The sequence below is a fragment of the Varanus komodoensis genome, unplaced genomic scaffold (assembly GCF_004798865.1).
Source record: "Varanus komodoensis strain SLA01 unplaced genomic scaffold, ASM479886v1 scaffold20_1, whole genome shotgun sequence".
Classification (NCBI taxonomy): Eukaryota; Metazoa; Chordata; class Lepidosauria; order Squamata; family Varanidae; genus Varanus; species Varanus komodoensis.
Window position 1 is genome coordinate 3707910 of NW_025335587.1, and position 16641 is coordinate 3724550.

Sequence of the window (16641 nt, forward strand, 5' to 3'; positions counted from 1 at the left end):
TAGAGCAGAAATAAAAGGGAGAAAAGATTGAGATATTCCATCTTTCCAGTACTCCAAATAGATATTGTAGTTTCATAGGCAGGTTCCACACCCTTCTAAAACAGTATAGGCATTATTGGAAGCATAATGTCACAAGTAAATTCACTTAGGCTTTATTCCCATGTAAGTATACATAGGGTTGCAACAAAAGTCTGTGATCCTATAGCCATGTAGCACTGTGTAAGCTTCACTGAGCTCAGTAAGACATCATTTGAGTAGATATTTACAGTGCATTCCTATACATGTTTATTCAGAAATTAAGTTCCATTCTAATATAGTTTGGAACAATAACATTATTTTGAGAAGTGAAATGATGGAGAAGCAGGAGAAGCTTGAGTTGCACCCAAGCCATGTTTGTCAACTCTCTTGTAGTCTATAGACAGCAAGCCTGTCACCTTTATCAACTGAAAACCCACACTTTAGTAAACTTGCTAATGATAGCTTATTTAATTTATTCAATGATAGCTTATTTAACCTGCTAGTTTGGAATGAACTTAGGATCCTTTAGGAAAACGGAAAGTTTTCATCTTTTTATAAGCAGGGCTTTCATAGAATTGCATAGATTGCAATCCTGAATGCACTTATTTAGAATGGACACCACTGAGCTCAGCTGAGCTGAGCTTTTTAAGTGAGAGCCAGTGTGGTGTAGTGGTTAAGAGCATGGGACTGGGACTCAGACGATCTAGGTTCTAGTCCCTGCTCAGCCATGGAGCCAACTGGGTGACTTTGGGCCAGTCACAGACTCTCAGCCCAACCTACCTCACAGGGTTGTTGTGGGGATAAGATGGAGGAGGAGATGTAAGCTGCCTTGAGCCCTTAGGAAAAAGGCAGGATATAAATCGAAAAATAAATAAATATGCTTGTGACAGACTTCTGTCTTAGGAATTCATAAGGGCTGGCACTAGGGTTGAGGGTGCACTTGGCAAAGTGCCCTGTGAATCCACTAACACCCTGATCCCCCAAGTAACTTTACTGAGCTGTAGCAGAAATGAGCCACAGCATTTAGCCACAACACTGAGAAAAAAGCTCCAAGTAGCTTTGGTTCCTAACTACCTATTGAGCTTTGTTCATTCGATTTATATCCTACATTTTTAAAGAATGCAAGGTAGCCTACATCATTCTCTTTCTCCTCTCTCAATCCTATCCCAACAATCCTGTAAGGTAGGTTGAGTTGAGAGTCTGTGACTGGCCCAAGGTCAGCTGCTTGGCATAATGGCTGAGTGGGGACTTGAACCCAGATCATCTGAGTCCCAGTCCTGTGTTCTTAACTACTACACCACACTATTATGCTGTAAGTGTTGCATAGAGTTATGCTGGGAAATTGAACATAGCAGGTACAGCACTGATCTGAATCATGCTGCACCTAAATATGATTAAAAAGGATGTTAACACTTGATGCCAATCACAAATTTGCCCTCCATATGTAGTATTGAGGCTGTGCCAGAATTTGTAGGTATCAAGAATACAAGAGCTGACACATGTAGTATTTAATGTACCGTTTAATAGCACACTACCACCACAAAACTGTTGATTATGGGCAGTACACTTCATGTGTACATAATGGTCTATATATGCAGCTGCCACATTTGTAATTTCAGCAGCAATCCTAAAATACTAAGATAAAGATTTTCTGAGTAAAAATGCATAGGATTGCGGCGTTCCCACCGAATTACCTGAAATCTTTTCTTGATTAATCACCATTCAGTTCTGTCAAAGACGGGAGGCAATCCTATTAGTTTCTGGGGTTTGGGGCAAACGTTCTATTTTAAGGACATAAATTTCCGGCTAAGACATTAATGACAAAATAAAATTTGCATCTCTTGTCTCTAGCGGAGGTGTACCTGTACTCTGAGATTATTTCTGTGTATAAAAATACCTGGCGTGGCCCAAATACAGACACGTATGAATATGAGAGATCTGGGGTGAGTGGCATTTTGTACTCTCGTTCTAGTCCAGCTCTGTACTAACTTAGCCAGAGAAGTGCTAAGATATGTCTGGCTCTCAAAACGATCTCATCTACACACTGAAAGCGGTTCAAGGAGAGGAACGACAGGAGAGAGTGCCTTCTGCTTCCTGGGAAATAATCAATCCATTACTCCACAATCGACTTCACTCCCTATTTGCAAGAGCGATCTATTTTTTCTCCGCCCTCGTCACGTTAGAAAGAAAGGAAAGGGAAAAAGGGAGGGGGAAATCTTCCTAGTATCCGCATGCGCCCTACTCACTTCCTCTACTCTGGCGGATAACAAGTGCTTCTCTTTTTGGTCCGTCTACTCTCCTTCCGGTTGCTTCTCTCTGCCCCATCCCCTTTTTCCACTCAAGTGGAGTTCACGCCGGTTCCTTGCAATGGTGCGCTTCCTTCATATCCAGAACCGGCAACGAGCCCCGCTGACTATTTGCGGGGACTGTCCTGCAGTGCAGGTAAATGGGTGACTGGTGACTGTTAGGGAGGAGACGGGACCTTAGAAACCGCGAGAAAGGAGGAGGGAGGAAGAAGGTAGAGGTGGCCGGAGCGGAGTGAGAGACCGTGAGACCAAGGAGGACGAAAAAAGGGGAGTGCTGGGGGGACAGAACTACCGGGTACAGAGCGTTGGCGAGGCTAAGGAAAGGCTAGCTAGACTCTGAAGCCTTCATAAGCTGGGTCTCGTCTGTCTGAGTTCTTTGGGAGAGTCTTTCGTAGTGTATGTGATGAGGTACCTTTAAGACAGATAGGTGAACTGTTCAGACTGCATCTCCTGTAGCTCCCAGCCAGCATGACTGAGTTTAGGAACTATGGGAGTTATAGCCCAAGGCATTTGGTGAGAAGGTGTCAGGTTGCTTGCCTCTCCTCTAGAGATGCACTTGCATGTTCTTTTTCCTGTGGCACTACTGCTTTTTGATGTTTTGGCCATCTGGTCATGCTGCTTATGTGTCACTGTTGGGTGTTAGCATGAACATGCTTCTTAGTATCAGTTAGTGGGAAGGAGCAATGGGAAGGAGTTGTTGTCTTCTCATCCTCCTTGTTGCTTATCCTAAAGGCATCTGACTAGCCAATGTGGCAACAGTTTCCAGACCTGATGGACCATTAGGCAGTTTCATGTAGGGGGTTCTTTTGATTTGAAGAGTTTTGTAGAGATTTAGCCTTTGGTAGGGCAAATGAGCTAAAGCTAAGGCTTGTTAGATGGTTAAGTCTGGTGAGAAGGGGATAGGGAACAAAACCCACATGACTTAACCTAGAGTTTGGGGAGACAAAATGGCCCTGTGGATACCAGTGTGTCACTGGACATCCGTCAATGTGCCTTACTTCTTCCACCTCTGTAAAAAAAAGTACATTTCTTACTAGCAGTTGGGATTGTTTTGAAATAGGTTTTTGTTGGTGCTGAAAACTATGAGTTCAAAGGAGTTGTTTAGTGTGCAAAACACCTTGGCCTTGTGCTTAATCTTCTGGGCTGGTTACTTTCCTTTACTCTGCCTTTCTTAGCAACTGTTTTGTGGAGGTACCCAGGTCAGTCTCTCAAATTTCCAAATACTTCCATGGTTCAAAAATACAGCCTACTCCTTGGCTTGAGACTCAGGTCTGACTCCTATTGCTAGTGGCAAAGTTTATTCCTGGGCAACATGATGGAGTGGGACTTCTAAGCAGACACAGATTTCTCTTCTATGATAAAACCTCGATTATAAAACTTTTCCATATTAAGGGGAAAGTGCACTATGATATTCTTAATGGTAGCATGCTGCTGTGTATCTAATGGAGCTGAGGGGGATCAGTTTGCTTCAGTAGGCAATTCACTGCTATGACGGTGAAGCTAGACAATTCACATTTATACAGTGCTCATTGAGGGAGTTTCTGTTTTACTAAACTAATGAGAACATGATCTGATCATGTAATCTGTGAGTGAATAAACATTTTCTAATCTGAAGAAAGTACATATTAGAGCATAATATTTTCTGTCCACTCATTTTATTTATTCTCTCTTTCATTTAACGATGCACACTACATGTAGGTGTTTAAGTTTTATGGGTATTAAAATTAATTGTCTAGTGTGTCTTAATCCATTGCACTTCCCTGGAAGACTGTGGTTTTATTTATTTATTTGCTAATGTGCTGCTTTTAAAAATGGGTTACAGGCTGAAGCATCTCCATATTCTCTAGTTGACATCTGCTTGAATGCCTTGGTTGCTGATTTGGAAAAATTTTGTACAGAAAGGCCAGATGGATCATTGTGCTTGAAAGAATCTGAAAGACTGCCTCAAGAAGTGGCTGATCAATTACTCCAGACAATGGCATATCGAGGTAAGAATTATTTTTATGCCAGCACTGATAGTAGTGGGCATCAGTGTTATGAACAGGGGTCATTTATATACAGAATAAGATATTCTTGTTTGTAAACTGTTTCTGTGCAATGAAGCCTCAAGGAGTATTGTTTCCTGTAATGTAGAGTATTGGACTAGAACTGAAAGCAAAGAACTGGATCAAGATAACAGCTTAAATATGACTTAGCTATTAAAATGTATGTAGGTGTAATACTGGCTTTGCTATGCTTATATCAAAATCTGCTAATTTCCAGTGATCAAGTGATTATGCTGCTCAGCTCCATACTGAACATCTCCATCAACATCAGTAAACTATGTCAACTTGCATATCAAGTTTTTATGTACCAAAGATTGGGCTCTTTAGAAAAACATCACCATCCTGATTAGTTGTTCAAATAAGTGTGTGCTGTTAATTAATAGAACCTAGTATGTGCCTAGGAAACAGCTGACCACATTTCAGTAGGTTTAGTCTCTCTGACGTAGACTTGTTTTCCTTTCCTAACAGAGCTATTGAATGATGGCACAGTGGGCATTTTTCGAGGCAACCAAATGCGTCTGAAACAAGCTTGTATCCGCAAAGCAAAAATCTCAGCCCAGTCCTTCAAGAAGGCCTTCTGCCATCATAAACTAGTAGAACTGGATGCTGCGGGAATGAATGCTGCTGTTACTGTTGCAGATGTTGTGAGTGGGCTGGGCACCAGTACATGGATCCAGAACAACCTTCAGTGCCTTGTCTTGGACTCATTAACTTTTTCTTCCACAAATCCTCATGAAAGGTGTTTTAGTCAGTTGTCTGGCCTTCGTTCTTTAAGTATTACCAATGTGCTCTTCCATGATGAAGATCTAGCAGAGGTCGCTTCCCTGCCAAGATTAGAAAGCCTGGATATATCCAACACCTCAGTCACTGACATAACTGCACTCCTTACCTGCAAGAATCGACTGAAGTCTCTAACTATGCATAGTGTAAAATGTTTGAAAATGTCTACACCAAAGTTCTTAGATGTAATAGCAGAACTAAACAATCTGCTTCACCTTGATATCTCAGATGAGCAGCATTCTACATCAGATATTCCCTTTCATTTACTAGGGCGGAAAGACATTCTGCCCAATCTTGTGTCTTTGGACATCTCTGGAAGTAAATACATTACTGATGAGGCTGTAGAAGCATTTGTCCAACAGCGACCAAGAATGCAGTTTGTGGGGTTGCTGGGTACTGAAGCTGGATTCACAGAGTTCCTTTCAGGAGAGGGAAACTTGAAGGTATGAACTTTTCAAATATTCTGCAGGTACATGATTATTGAGCACACAGCATGGAAGCAGTTTTCTTATTCATTTGTTGACTTGCTTTTGTAGCTTTGAAGCAAGAATGTTTAACATTACTAGGTCTCTCTTTCATTCTTAACAGTGGCATATTACTCAGTTGAAATAAAATAATAAAATCACAGATTTTAAAAGGAAGAACTAATTTTATCTATGTATAAAGTTTCATATATGGCTTCTACCTACTGGCCTCAAGCCCTGGAACCAGTTGAACCTGCTGCTCAACAGACAACTTTAGAGCCAGTTAAAAAATAGAGCTAACTGCAAAGTAAAAGAAACTTAAGACTGCCTCTTGCAGGTGTATGCACAGTGGGTAGGGGGCAGGGAAAAGGAAACAGAAACCTTGAATTTCTTACATAGTGGAACAGATTGTGCCTGACTCACCCTGTTAGCCAACAAATGGCCCGCCTTTCCTATTGTAGAGAAAACTGATTTGTTGCAGAGGAGAATAAAGCATTCGGATTTTGCATAGCTTGCACTGCACGGAATGCAGTGCTTTTTTCAGTGAAGTAAAACAAATGGAGATGCACTAGAAGTAAAACAAGCAAGAAGCTCTAGGGAAACTGCTTGGATTTTGTTTTGTGTGAGACTTCAAGCATGTTCTCCTATAACTGATAAAGCTTAATGTCTTCCAAACCATTAGAAGCAGGAGGGCTTATGCTCTGGCAATCCTTTGGTCTGTCCAATACACTAGTCCTTCCAGGTCATCCTGGTAGAGGCATTCCAGATGTGCATTCCTGATCATTTTAGGGTGGCTGTAGCTTTTAGTGCTTTGACTTCATAACTGGTGTATTTTCCAGTTTGTAAGCAATGTTGATGCAGGTCTGTGTTGTCATCTGAATTTATTAGACATGAAATGAAAATCCTGAGCCTCAAGCTTACAAAAAGCAAAGTCTTTCTATGTTCAAAGGTATCAGGAGGAGAAAATGAAATGCAGATTTTGGAAGCTCTGAAACGGTACAGTGAAAGGGCATGCTTTGTGAAGGAGGCCTTCTTTCACCTTTTTACTCAGACGTGTTTTATGAGAATTACAAAGCCTGAAATCCTAAAGGTAAGAGAGATTTGCTTGAAAGAAAGATTTGCCTGAAATAATTGTTTTCAGATCATTAGAATGTGGCCAGATCTGATCAATATTGTTTAAATTTTGGTTCCCCCCCAGCTTAACTCCAGCAGCTCCTGCCTGTACCCTCAAAAGATTTAGATAACTATTTATTTCAATATTTTCTTCTAACATGTATTGTTCTAATTTTGTTGCTATTGTGCTTCATATTACAGCTTGTGATTATTGGAATGAGGAATCACCCTTTGGACTTGGCAGTACAATTAACTGCTAGTGCCTGTGCCCTTAACTTAACTAGACAAGGCCTAGCAGCAGGCATGCCTGTTCGTCTGCTCTCCAGTGTAATCCAGTTGCTCCTCAAAGCAATGGAAACCTTTCCTGAACAGCAGCAGGTAAGGATATGTGGTAGGAAGACACAGTTGCAGTTAAATCATTCTAATAGGGTAGGAGGCCTTACAGAATTTGCCTTTCTAGTACTACAGGTTTGCCAAGCAAATTTAAGACACCAGAACATTAGAACAAATGCTGCACAAAAATATTGAATTATGTTTGAGGGTGGTGAAACAAATATATACCATCTGCAGTACAAATACAGTAGGACGTTGGACATTAGTGGACTGTGTTGGCTCAATTCATGCCCCAACCACATGGCACACATGGATAGGGCATGCCCCCTATACCCTATAGGGTTTGTGGCATTGTGAAGTAGTCCAGTGTCAGCTTCAGCAAAGGTCAGTGCTCCACACAGGTTGTTTTTGCTGTTATGTGCCATCAAGCCATTTCCAATGGCTGGTAACCCTATGAATGAAAGCCCTCCAAGCTGGCATAGGCAATGAGTTGTTTCACTTATGTTGTTCTGTTCACCTTTTCAGTCAGCAGTTAAATGATGATTTTTGAGAAATTTATATTTCACTTTTGGAGTTGCATCATAAAGCTTAAACAAAATCCAGCCTTTGAGGCAGTTGTTTCTACACTCTGTAGGACATCTTTCCTTTGGTTCCCTGGATACTTCCTGATTGGTTATGTTGGGGCTGCTTTCAAAACATCTTGAACATTTGGGGATATCTCTTATAGACACCACATGCATTCAGATGCTTGAAATATTTTAGATCTCAACAGGAATATTGTATAATAGGAACAGATACCCCTTTTAAAGAAAACTGATACGTTCCAAGAAATTTAAAGGCAATATTTCATTTCTTTGTTTAATTGAGAAGAAAGGGCAAGTGAGAAGATACCATACAGCCAGTAAAGCTACTTTCATTTTTGCCCAGTATTTTCTGTTCTGGTAGCAGGTCTCCAAGGACCCAGCCAGATGTCTTTTACAATCCTGATAATACTTTAATCTTGTCAAGTCTTGAATTATGAATCCTCTTAAAACAAAATGTGGGCCTTACTACAGGACTATGTTCCTTGCCCATTGACATTATCCTCTGAAGGACAGTGACGTACACTTCTGACATTGGGCATGAAGGAAATGCAGTTTGTTTTTATGGAGTCCTACTGTATTTTTCCCCTTGCCATTTTAAAGATCTCACTCAAGAGTGTCATGTGGCAGTGATGTTCAGAGAGAAAATATGTTTAATCTTTGTCACTAAACCAGATGCCTCCCTTTAAGATGCAAATCATTACAGTGTTGTTTTTTAAAATCATCTATTTTGTGAGTGTCTATAATAATTAAATTCTAGTTTTCATACTCAGAACTTGATGATACTGAGCTTCTCCTCTCTGTCTATTTCCACATAGCTCCAGAAGAACTGTCTCCTTTCATTATCTAGTGTCAGAATCCTGCAAGATGTTCCTTTTAACAGGCAAGTGACACTCTAATTGAATACTGTATGGTAGGCCAAGGCAGCTGTAGGCCTAAAAGCCTAATGTGGCCCACAGAGTTCTTCTTTTTGGTCCCCTGTATAGTTTCTTTCTCTCTCTTCTCCTTCCCAGCTTAAAACTCAAGGCTATCTCCTTTCTCATGTGCATGCTCATTAGATAAAGACCTGTTTAAGCTGCTCTTCTCACATGGAGGAATAATAGAGAACACTTGGACAGAGTTTCTTCCTTGAATATTCATCCCAAGACCCATGTAAATATGATGCTAGATTCTTGCAGAAGTAGCACGCCATGGGACTAGGGCATGACATTGAAACCAGATGTGCTAGTGCTGGCTCTATTGACCAGATACTGCTAGCATGGTTTAGGCACTGACAGAGTGCCTGTCACTGTTTGCTCTAGGACAGGGTCAGAGATGCTTTTGATCTGCCGGCAGAAGGGGTAAATGGTAGAAACCCCACTCAGTTACTAGCTTCTTTACTTAGACAGATCTCAGGTAGCCATGCTGGAAAAGCCTGAGGCTTTGGGGACTGGTAGGTAGTATTGAATCAAATGGATGAGTGGCTGGAGTCACTATTCAGTTGAAGGCATGCTGGGAGTTGTAGGCCGTTTCTCTAAACCCACATGGGACTGTGCTCTGCTCAGGCTACTCTTACTGATGAGAGGGGTTGGATAAGCAACTTCTTGCCTGCATCTTGTTTGGGGAAGCAGCCAGAAGTTGTTTTGAGCCTTGCTCAAGCCAAAATATGAATTGTGTTTCTCTGCTTAAGGTTTGCCAAGTAAATACTCTGACAATGTTTTGAAATTTTAGGTTTGCAGCTGCCAAATTTGTTGTTCAGTGGCTATGTAACCAGGAAAATCAACATATTCAAAGAATTGCAGTTAATATAATCTCTATCCTAGCACTTAAGGTATGTGGTTTTTACGTTTGATCTGGAGCGGTCAGATCAATGGTGATTCCAGAATTAGGTTTACAATTTGGTTTGTTTTCAGCTTTCAGATGAGCAAGCTGCACAACTAACTTCAGAGTTCTACATTGTTGTTGGGGTGAGTTGTTTATGTATTTCCCTATATAATGGCATTTTGGGCAGGCTAAGGGGGAAAGAGGGGAGTACTTTATTTGAATTTGCACTTCCCATATATTTATACTATAGTATTAAGGGAGTTTTCCTTTTTTTTAATAAGTAGAAACTTCTTGAAATAGTTGAACAGAAAACAAATCAGAATGAATTAGATACAACTTTCCATTTTACATTGAGCGCACTTTGGAATCTCACAGATGAAGCTCCAACTACATGTGGCCACTTCATGGACAACAAAGGTTTGGAGCTGTTCATGAGAGTCTTAGAGGTAAACATGGCATTGTCTTTCTAACTTACCGCTAAAGAGAACTCTGTATAACATTAATAGTTCCATTTCTTTCTCTTCACAGACTTTTTCTTCAGACTCTTCTATACAACATAAAGTTCTTGGCCTCCTGGTAAGATAAGAAGCAAGTGCAGTATCCTAGAATTGTTAACGGTGTTCTTAGTGTAAATATGCCATTTACCATATCATAATGATAAAGTTAATCCTTCTTGTCTTTGCTTCTCCAGTCTTCATGAAAAGACTAGAGATTAAATTGAAGTAAAATTACCTCAAAGAAGTTGCTTTTGCTATAGAATTCTTCCTTGAGTTGATGTGCATTGGTGAAGCACTGAACTACATGTGTGTATTATGTGCCATCAAGTCATCTCTAAATTACGGTCTCCCTGTGAATGAAATCCCTCGAAAATGTCCTGTCCATGATAGCTTGCTCTGCTCTTCTAAGTTCAGAGCCGTGGCTTCCTCTTGGCTTCAGTCCATCTCATATTTAGTCTGCCCTTTGTCTTCTGCCTTCAACTTTCCTTAAGTACTGAAATACATTCTAATTCCATATAGGGTGGAATAGCAGATAATGAAGCATTGGCCCATTGGGCTTTTGAGGAAATTAAATTAATAAGGTACAGTGAGTAATCATACTGTCACATCTTTTTCATGATCAACTTTTTTGGTCCTGTTGTGTATCAGAATAACGTATCAGAAGTGAAAGAACTACATCCCAAGTTAATGCAGAAGGACTTCATAGAACATGTCAGTGAACTGCTGAGCAGTGTTGAGATGGAAGTCAGTTACTTCTCAGCTGGGATTATTGCCAATTTGCTATCGAGAGGAGAACAAGCATGGACATTGAGTCAAACACAGAGAAGATCCCTGATTGAAAAACTGGTATGGTGAACTAGATCACAATTCTAACTTTAGAGCATTATCAAGGTTGACTGAAAAACTTGACACTTTTCAATGTTCCCTCTGTTACAGCACTCAGCTCTTTTGAAGTGGCCAACACCAGAGTGCAAGATGGTAGCACTACCTGCCTATAGGTACGTGTGTCAAAATACCGTATTTTTCGCTCTATAAGACGCACCTGACCATAAGACGCACCTAGTCTTTAGAGGAGGAAAACAAGAAAAAAATATTCTGAATCAAATGGTTTACTAAACTATTTAATAAACTATAACAGAATACAGTAATACCGTATTTCAACCTTGTAAAGTGAACAGCAGTCAACAGTGGCATTAAGAACCATCATCACTGTCATTAACAAAAGAGAGACTTTAAAGTTCGAGTACTCTTCTAGTTTCGTTGAACCCATAGAACTCATCATCACTAGAGTCAGAATTTATGAAGCTCTGTTGCTCACAATCACTGACATCACTTTCTTAGTCAGTAGTGGAATTATTGACGGAATCCACAATCTACACCAGTTATACAAGAGCAGACAATTCAATAACAAATCTAAAAAGCCAGTAATGTCCACGCTGCCCTACTAGTAAATAATAGAAAAAAACTTCTGACAAAAAATGAGATATTGTATGGTAAATCAAACACACAGCGGACTAAGTAGCCTTTGAAGAATAAACTTCATACACAAAGGTAATGCTGTTCAGATATCCACTGATCCTAAAAAAAATGTGTCTGATCAACTAACAGAGAACTGATCCATGGAAAGCTTCCTGATAATCACAGGCACATTCCTCATCACTTCTCCATGGACTTCATTAAAAGACGGGTTGCCATTTGAAAACACACACCGACCTGTGATTAATAGCTCTCACCTGCACCGGAGGAGGGGGGCGGAGCAGGGCGCGCCAAGTGCATGCCGGCCAGGTGGGGCCAGGTGGGGCTGGCAGCCTGCCAGCGGTGGTCTTCTGGGCAGCACGGCGGCAGTGGCAGGTCTTCCCAGGTGGTGGGAGTGAGCAGTCCGTCTCTCCGTGTGGCCGGCGGGTTAAAGCCCGCAGCTCCTCCGCACGCCTCCCCCTGAGCGGCACAGCTCTCACCTGCGCCGGAGGGAGGGGGCGGAGCAGGGCGTGCCGAGCGCGTGCCGGCCAGGTGGTGCCACGTGGTGCAGGCGGGCCGGCAGCGTCCCGGGCGTCGGGCGCACACACATTCGCTCTATAAGATGCACAGACATTTCCCCTTACTTTTGAGGGGGAAAAAGTGCATCTTATAGAGCGAAAAATACAGTATATCTTAAGACATCAACTGCATATTTACTGTGATCTGTTGAGTAGGGACTTCATAAAAAGTATTGTTTGGAATCAAATGTGCAAAATAATCTGCACTGAATAGCACAAGACCTGCTATGTAGAACCCTAGTGATTTCACTGGATTAGATCAAAAATCCACGTTTTTTGAGGTTTGCCTCTAAAGGCAAGGGCAGGCATAATGTTGGGGATTGCCTGAGCATGGCCGTGTCATAAGAATCAGCGTACAAGTTGTGTGCCCTCCTCTCCCTAGCTCAGATTGTACTTGATGTTAAGGCTAACCCTGGTTTCCTTTTAGTCAGGCTTGGAATCTGGTTAGCAAACACTGTTGAGGAACCAGGGTAGCGTTCATATTGGCAGTGATGATAATGCTTAGCTGTGGTAAAGGAACAAGTGCAACAAGGATTTGTACTTAAGAAGGAAAGTGAGTGAGGAAGAAGACATGGAGCATTTGATCCCCAGAGAGGTTTGCCTGGTGCCGTCACTTTATTCTTTTCGATGCCAGACAAAACCTTTTTATTGTCCCAGTGTTTTAAGACCTGACTGTTTTAAGTGGGGTTTTTATTACTGCTAAATTTTAGGACACTGAGCTTTAATTATTTTTTTTCTTTCCTTACATATTATTGTTAAATCATCCCGAGACTTTGGTAATAGGACAGTCTACAAAATTTTTAAATAAATAAAATAATGATCCAATAGCCCACTACTAATTTCTAGACCATGGTTAAGACAGGTATAGTGGGTTTTCCATATTGTGAGAAAATAAGCACTATGTATTTCTCTGGACCATTTTAATATGGTGTATTTTGCATTTTTGCTCCTACTGTTTGACAGGTTATTTCTTTTCCTCCCCTTGCATTACAAAATAACCCCTGCCACCCATTTTGATGCCTTATACTATTCTAGAAAATCTCTGATTTGGGATCTCAACAACCAGCCCTTCCTTCATCATATGTTTGTGTCTTGTACTAACACTTTTGTAGGGACTTAGCATTTATATATCTCAATGAGCATAGGTCTGACGCATGCTGAACTTTAAAATTTGTATCCTACCCTTGTTTTCACAGTGGCACTTGCAGGACATCCTAAAAAGTAGTAGGATTCAGTTGAATATTCCAAGTCCATACCATGTGTTCTGTAGGATTCAGAGTATATTTGCTGATAGTGTTATGTGACATGACAGTATATTTACTGGGAAATGACGGAAATGCTTCTTTAATCTATAGATCCCTCAGACCTTTTTACCCATTGCTTGACTGTTTTGCATTACCTGGCGTACAGATCTGGGCAGCCTGGGCGATCCTCCATGTCTGTTGTAAAACACGTATGTACTTTCCTTTACTTTAAGTATTTGATTTTCATGTTCATCCTTAAAAGCCAGCTGGGAAAAAAATCTCACTTAACTTTTTAAATCTGAAGATGCAAATGTATGGTGTATCACAGACCCAATGCCAAATCATGGTTTGACATTCAGGCACACCTCGACAGGCTCATGCAGCCCTGTACTGCCAGTGTCACTAATCATCCCTTGCTGTGATGTCTAGCTTAGCGCCTTGCTTTCTAGCCAGAGTTTTGAATCCAGTTTCTGAAATGGCTTTGCAAACTGTGATTTGGCAAAACTATCTCTAGTACCTCCAAATCAGGTGACATGGCAATTTCTGATTAGTCAAATATTAGGAAGAAAAAGAAGGCACCCCATGTGCCAAGAAGAGAGGAAGGCGTGCGTGAGCCTGTGGGGGCATTCTGTAGTTGTCAAACTAGTTTTGCATCATGTCTGATTTGACCCATTTATATCTGAAAGCTTGCTTTTATATTTGCAAAAACACAAGTGTGTGACAGCCAGACATGCAATACTTTAGAGGAGACTGAAAGAAACTGATTAAAACTATCTCCACGATTCTTTGGATAATAGCTCTCGCTCTTAAACCTGATCTGCACCAGGAGCTAAATGAAGGAGTACTCCTATTTAAGTGCACATTCGTGTGTCATAGGATACTGCTGCTGAGTTAACCTACTGATGGAAATGCTCATAATGGCTCTAGTTTACCTGCAAAGCATTATGAATCACATTCTGTAATGAGAGTCCATAGATACCTGTCTTCATTACATCGCTCTGTGGCTGTGACATGGAGTTGTGAAGAATAGCTCCAGGAGAGTGGTACACAAGACAAAACTCGGGGCCTCATTCTTGATTGTGGAGAGGAATTAGCTTGGCCCCTGCAATTGCTTGTGGGGCAGGTGCGGAGACTGATGATGCTATTTCTCTCTGCTGTTCCTTTTCATTATTTCAATAAAGAACTAAGACCTCTACAGTAGAGTAAGATCTTGGTGCAGCACTTCAGTGGGAGTAAGTTCTCGATAATCCTAATGGCAGGAACAAAATGCGTTTTCCTCACAACTGTGTGGGTATACTGGCTGTGGTATTGAATAGTTAGCTGGTTTTAGTGCTTTTTAAAAAGTTGCTTCTTTCCTGGTTATTTCAGTGTAAGACATGCTTTTTATACTTAGCAGGTAGCTAGATGCTTTGGACAGCACCTGCTATAATCTTTGACCATTGGCATGCTGATTAGGGTTAATGGGAATTGTAGTTCAATACATCTGGAGGATACCCTGGTCTAGAGAACTTGAAGGCACAATCTTGTCTGTGTTTACACTGAAAAAAGCCCTACAACTGCCAAAATAGTTGGCTGTGGAATGCAGAGTATTGTTCAGAAAAAAATCCTACTTGCATAGGATTGCACCCTAGGTGAGGGAAGGGCACTAAATATTCCTTCTCATACAGTCTAAGTTTTAGTTCTCTGGTGCACACTGTAGCAAATAAACACTTGGAAACTCAATGAAGAGTTAACTGCTTGCTATGTCTATTGCATTCCACCTTGAAATTTCTGTAGTAATAATCTCAAGTGCAAAGAAGTGAGGCATTAATGGGTGCAGGAGTCAACTAGCTTGAATTTGGAAGAGCTGCCTGACCTAACTCCAGTGAACCCAATATAGGTATTTTAATATTGTTCTTTTCATGATGGATCTTATAGTGAACATACTTTTGTTTTCCTCCAGCTGCCAGATACTGTGCAATATTAATAGAAGAAAATGGAGTACAGCACTTATATAATATCAAAGAAAATGTTCAGAGTGATCCAGACGTCCAGTATCTAACAACTGAAATACTAACTTATATGGATACTCACATGAAATATTATGGGAAACCTAAGCACTTAAAGGAGCCACAAGCCAAATCAAATGGATAACTGATGCTACACTGTACCTTCTTCCTGTAGTTTTCACAAGCTTTTGTGCTGGTGATTTCTTATCCTTTCACAGTCATTTCAGATCAAGATGGCTCTTCCTATACGATCTGAAGATACCTGTATGGTATGCACGCTTGGAAGTCCTCTCTAGCTAATTGCTTTCATTTGTAACTTGTGACAAGAAGAGTGGGGCACCGTCCCTTATGAAACCATGTAGTGGCTTACCACAAAGAAATTGAATAGAGCCTGGCCACTAACTCTATTGCAAGCCACTAATCTTTATAGTGGCAGGAAATGGGGACTTTGAAAGCACTTGTTCTTGGGCTAGTCATCCTTAGTTTGACAGCTGAGGAACTGTTCCGTCCATGTGTATCAGCAAGAGGCAGGTTATGGTCACCAAGAGAAAATGATTGATTGATGTTACCACTTCAAGGTGAAACTGTTTTCTACATCCACAAACCGAGGAGTGAGGGAAAGAGTGTTTTGAAAATAATGGGTAGGGGAACACCAGCTTGTTCCAGCTAAATGTTGGATTTGTCTGAAGGCATTAGGCCCGTCACAAGCTTTCATGAGCTTCTTATACACATTTCTGAGTGGGGACTGTGTATGTTTGAGAGGGGATTCTGGCTTCTTGTCAATTGTGCAGCATATTACCATGATTTGACAGAAGGTGCTGTGTAACTGTATTTTGGGAGTATATATACAAACTATTTTTGTATGAGGTCTGGGGTTCTTTCAAGGTGCTTTAATATCTAAAATAAAAGGCATGTCCAATTATGGCACTTTAAGATGATTGTAAGTTATGTCTATTATCAACCTGGATAGCATTAAGGTTGAGGAGAAGCCTTTCTTTGAAATAAATCTTGCAGGTAGCAAGTTCACTTCGTGTGTGACTGGCATAATAAAGACATTATTTCAGTAGTTGTAAAACAGAATGCTTTGTGCTACCAGGGTGGGGGGTTCTCCAATGCAAGAGAGACAAAGATCTACATAAAAAATAAAATGGCTCTTTTGTCTAATTACTGGCACAATTCTTGATAGGGGCCCATGGTTGTTTCAGAGTGAAAAACGTCATCATCTACCCTAACAAAGTTCCAAATTCTCCTTTAAATATATGTGTTTATCCAGCAGATGCTCTCTGACAGACATCAGTCATAAAGAATATCTTCTATGATATGTAACTGTGGTATCGAAAGAATGTGAAAGCAAAATACTTTCCTTAGCTCCTTAATTTTTAGTCAAATAAGCAATAAGATTCTGCTTACTGAGAAAATGGACTCACATCTTCAAG

At 40.8% G+C, this 16641-nt stretch overlaps 1 protein-coding gene across 2 annotated transcripts; it reads left to right on the forward strand.

Annotated features, from left to right (window-relative positions):
- The first annotated feature begins 2301 nt into the window (after positions 1-2301).
- Positions 2302-16369, forward strand: LOC123023429 (protein zyg-11 homolog B-like). 2 transcript variants are annotated; one of them, XM_044430177.1, is made up of 14 exons: positions 2302-2460; positions 4147-4312; positions 4838-5592; positions 6563-6703; positions 6928-7104; positions 8459-8523; positions 9351-9450; positions 9533-9586; positions 9728-9889; positions 9972-10019; positions 10589-10786; positions 10877-10938; positions 13329-13426; positions 15160-16369. In XM_044430177.1, the coding sequence occupies exons 1-14, from the start codon at positions 2386-2388 to the stop codon at positions 15348-15350; spliced, it is 2292 nt and encodes a 763-aa protein (XP_044286112.1). In that variant the 5' UTR covers positions 2302-2385; the 3' UTR covers positions 15351-16369. The 2 variants fall into 2 exon arrangements, with proteins under 2 accessions (XP_044286112.1, XP_044286111.1); XM_044430176.1 differs by having other exon boundaries at positions 2303-2460; positions 9819-9860.
- Positions 16370-16641: the final 272 nt, after the last annotated feature.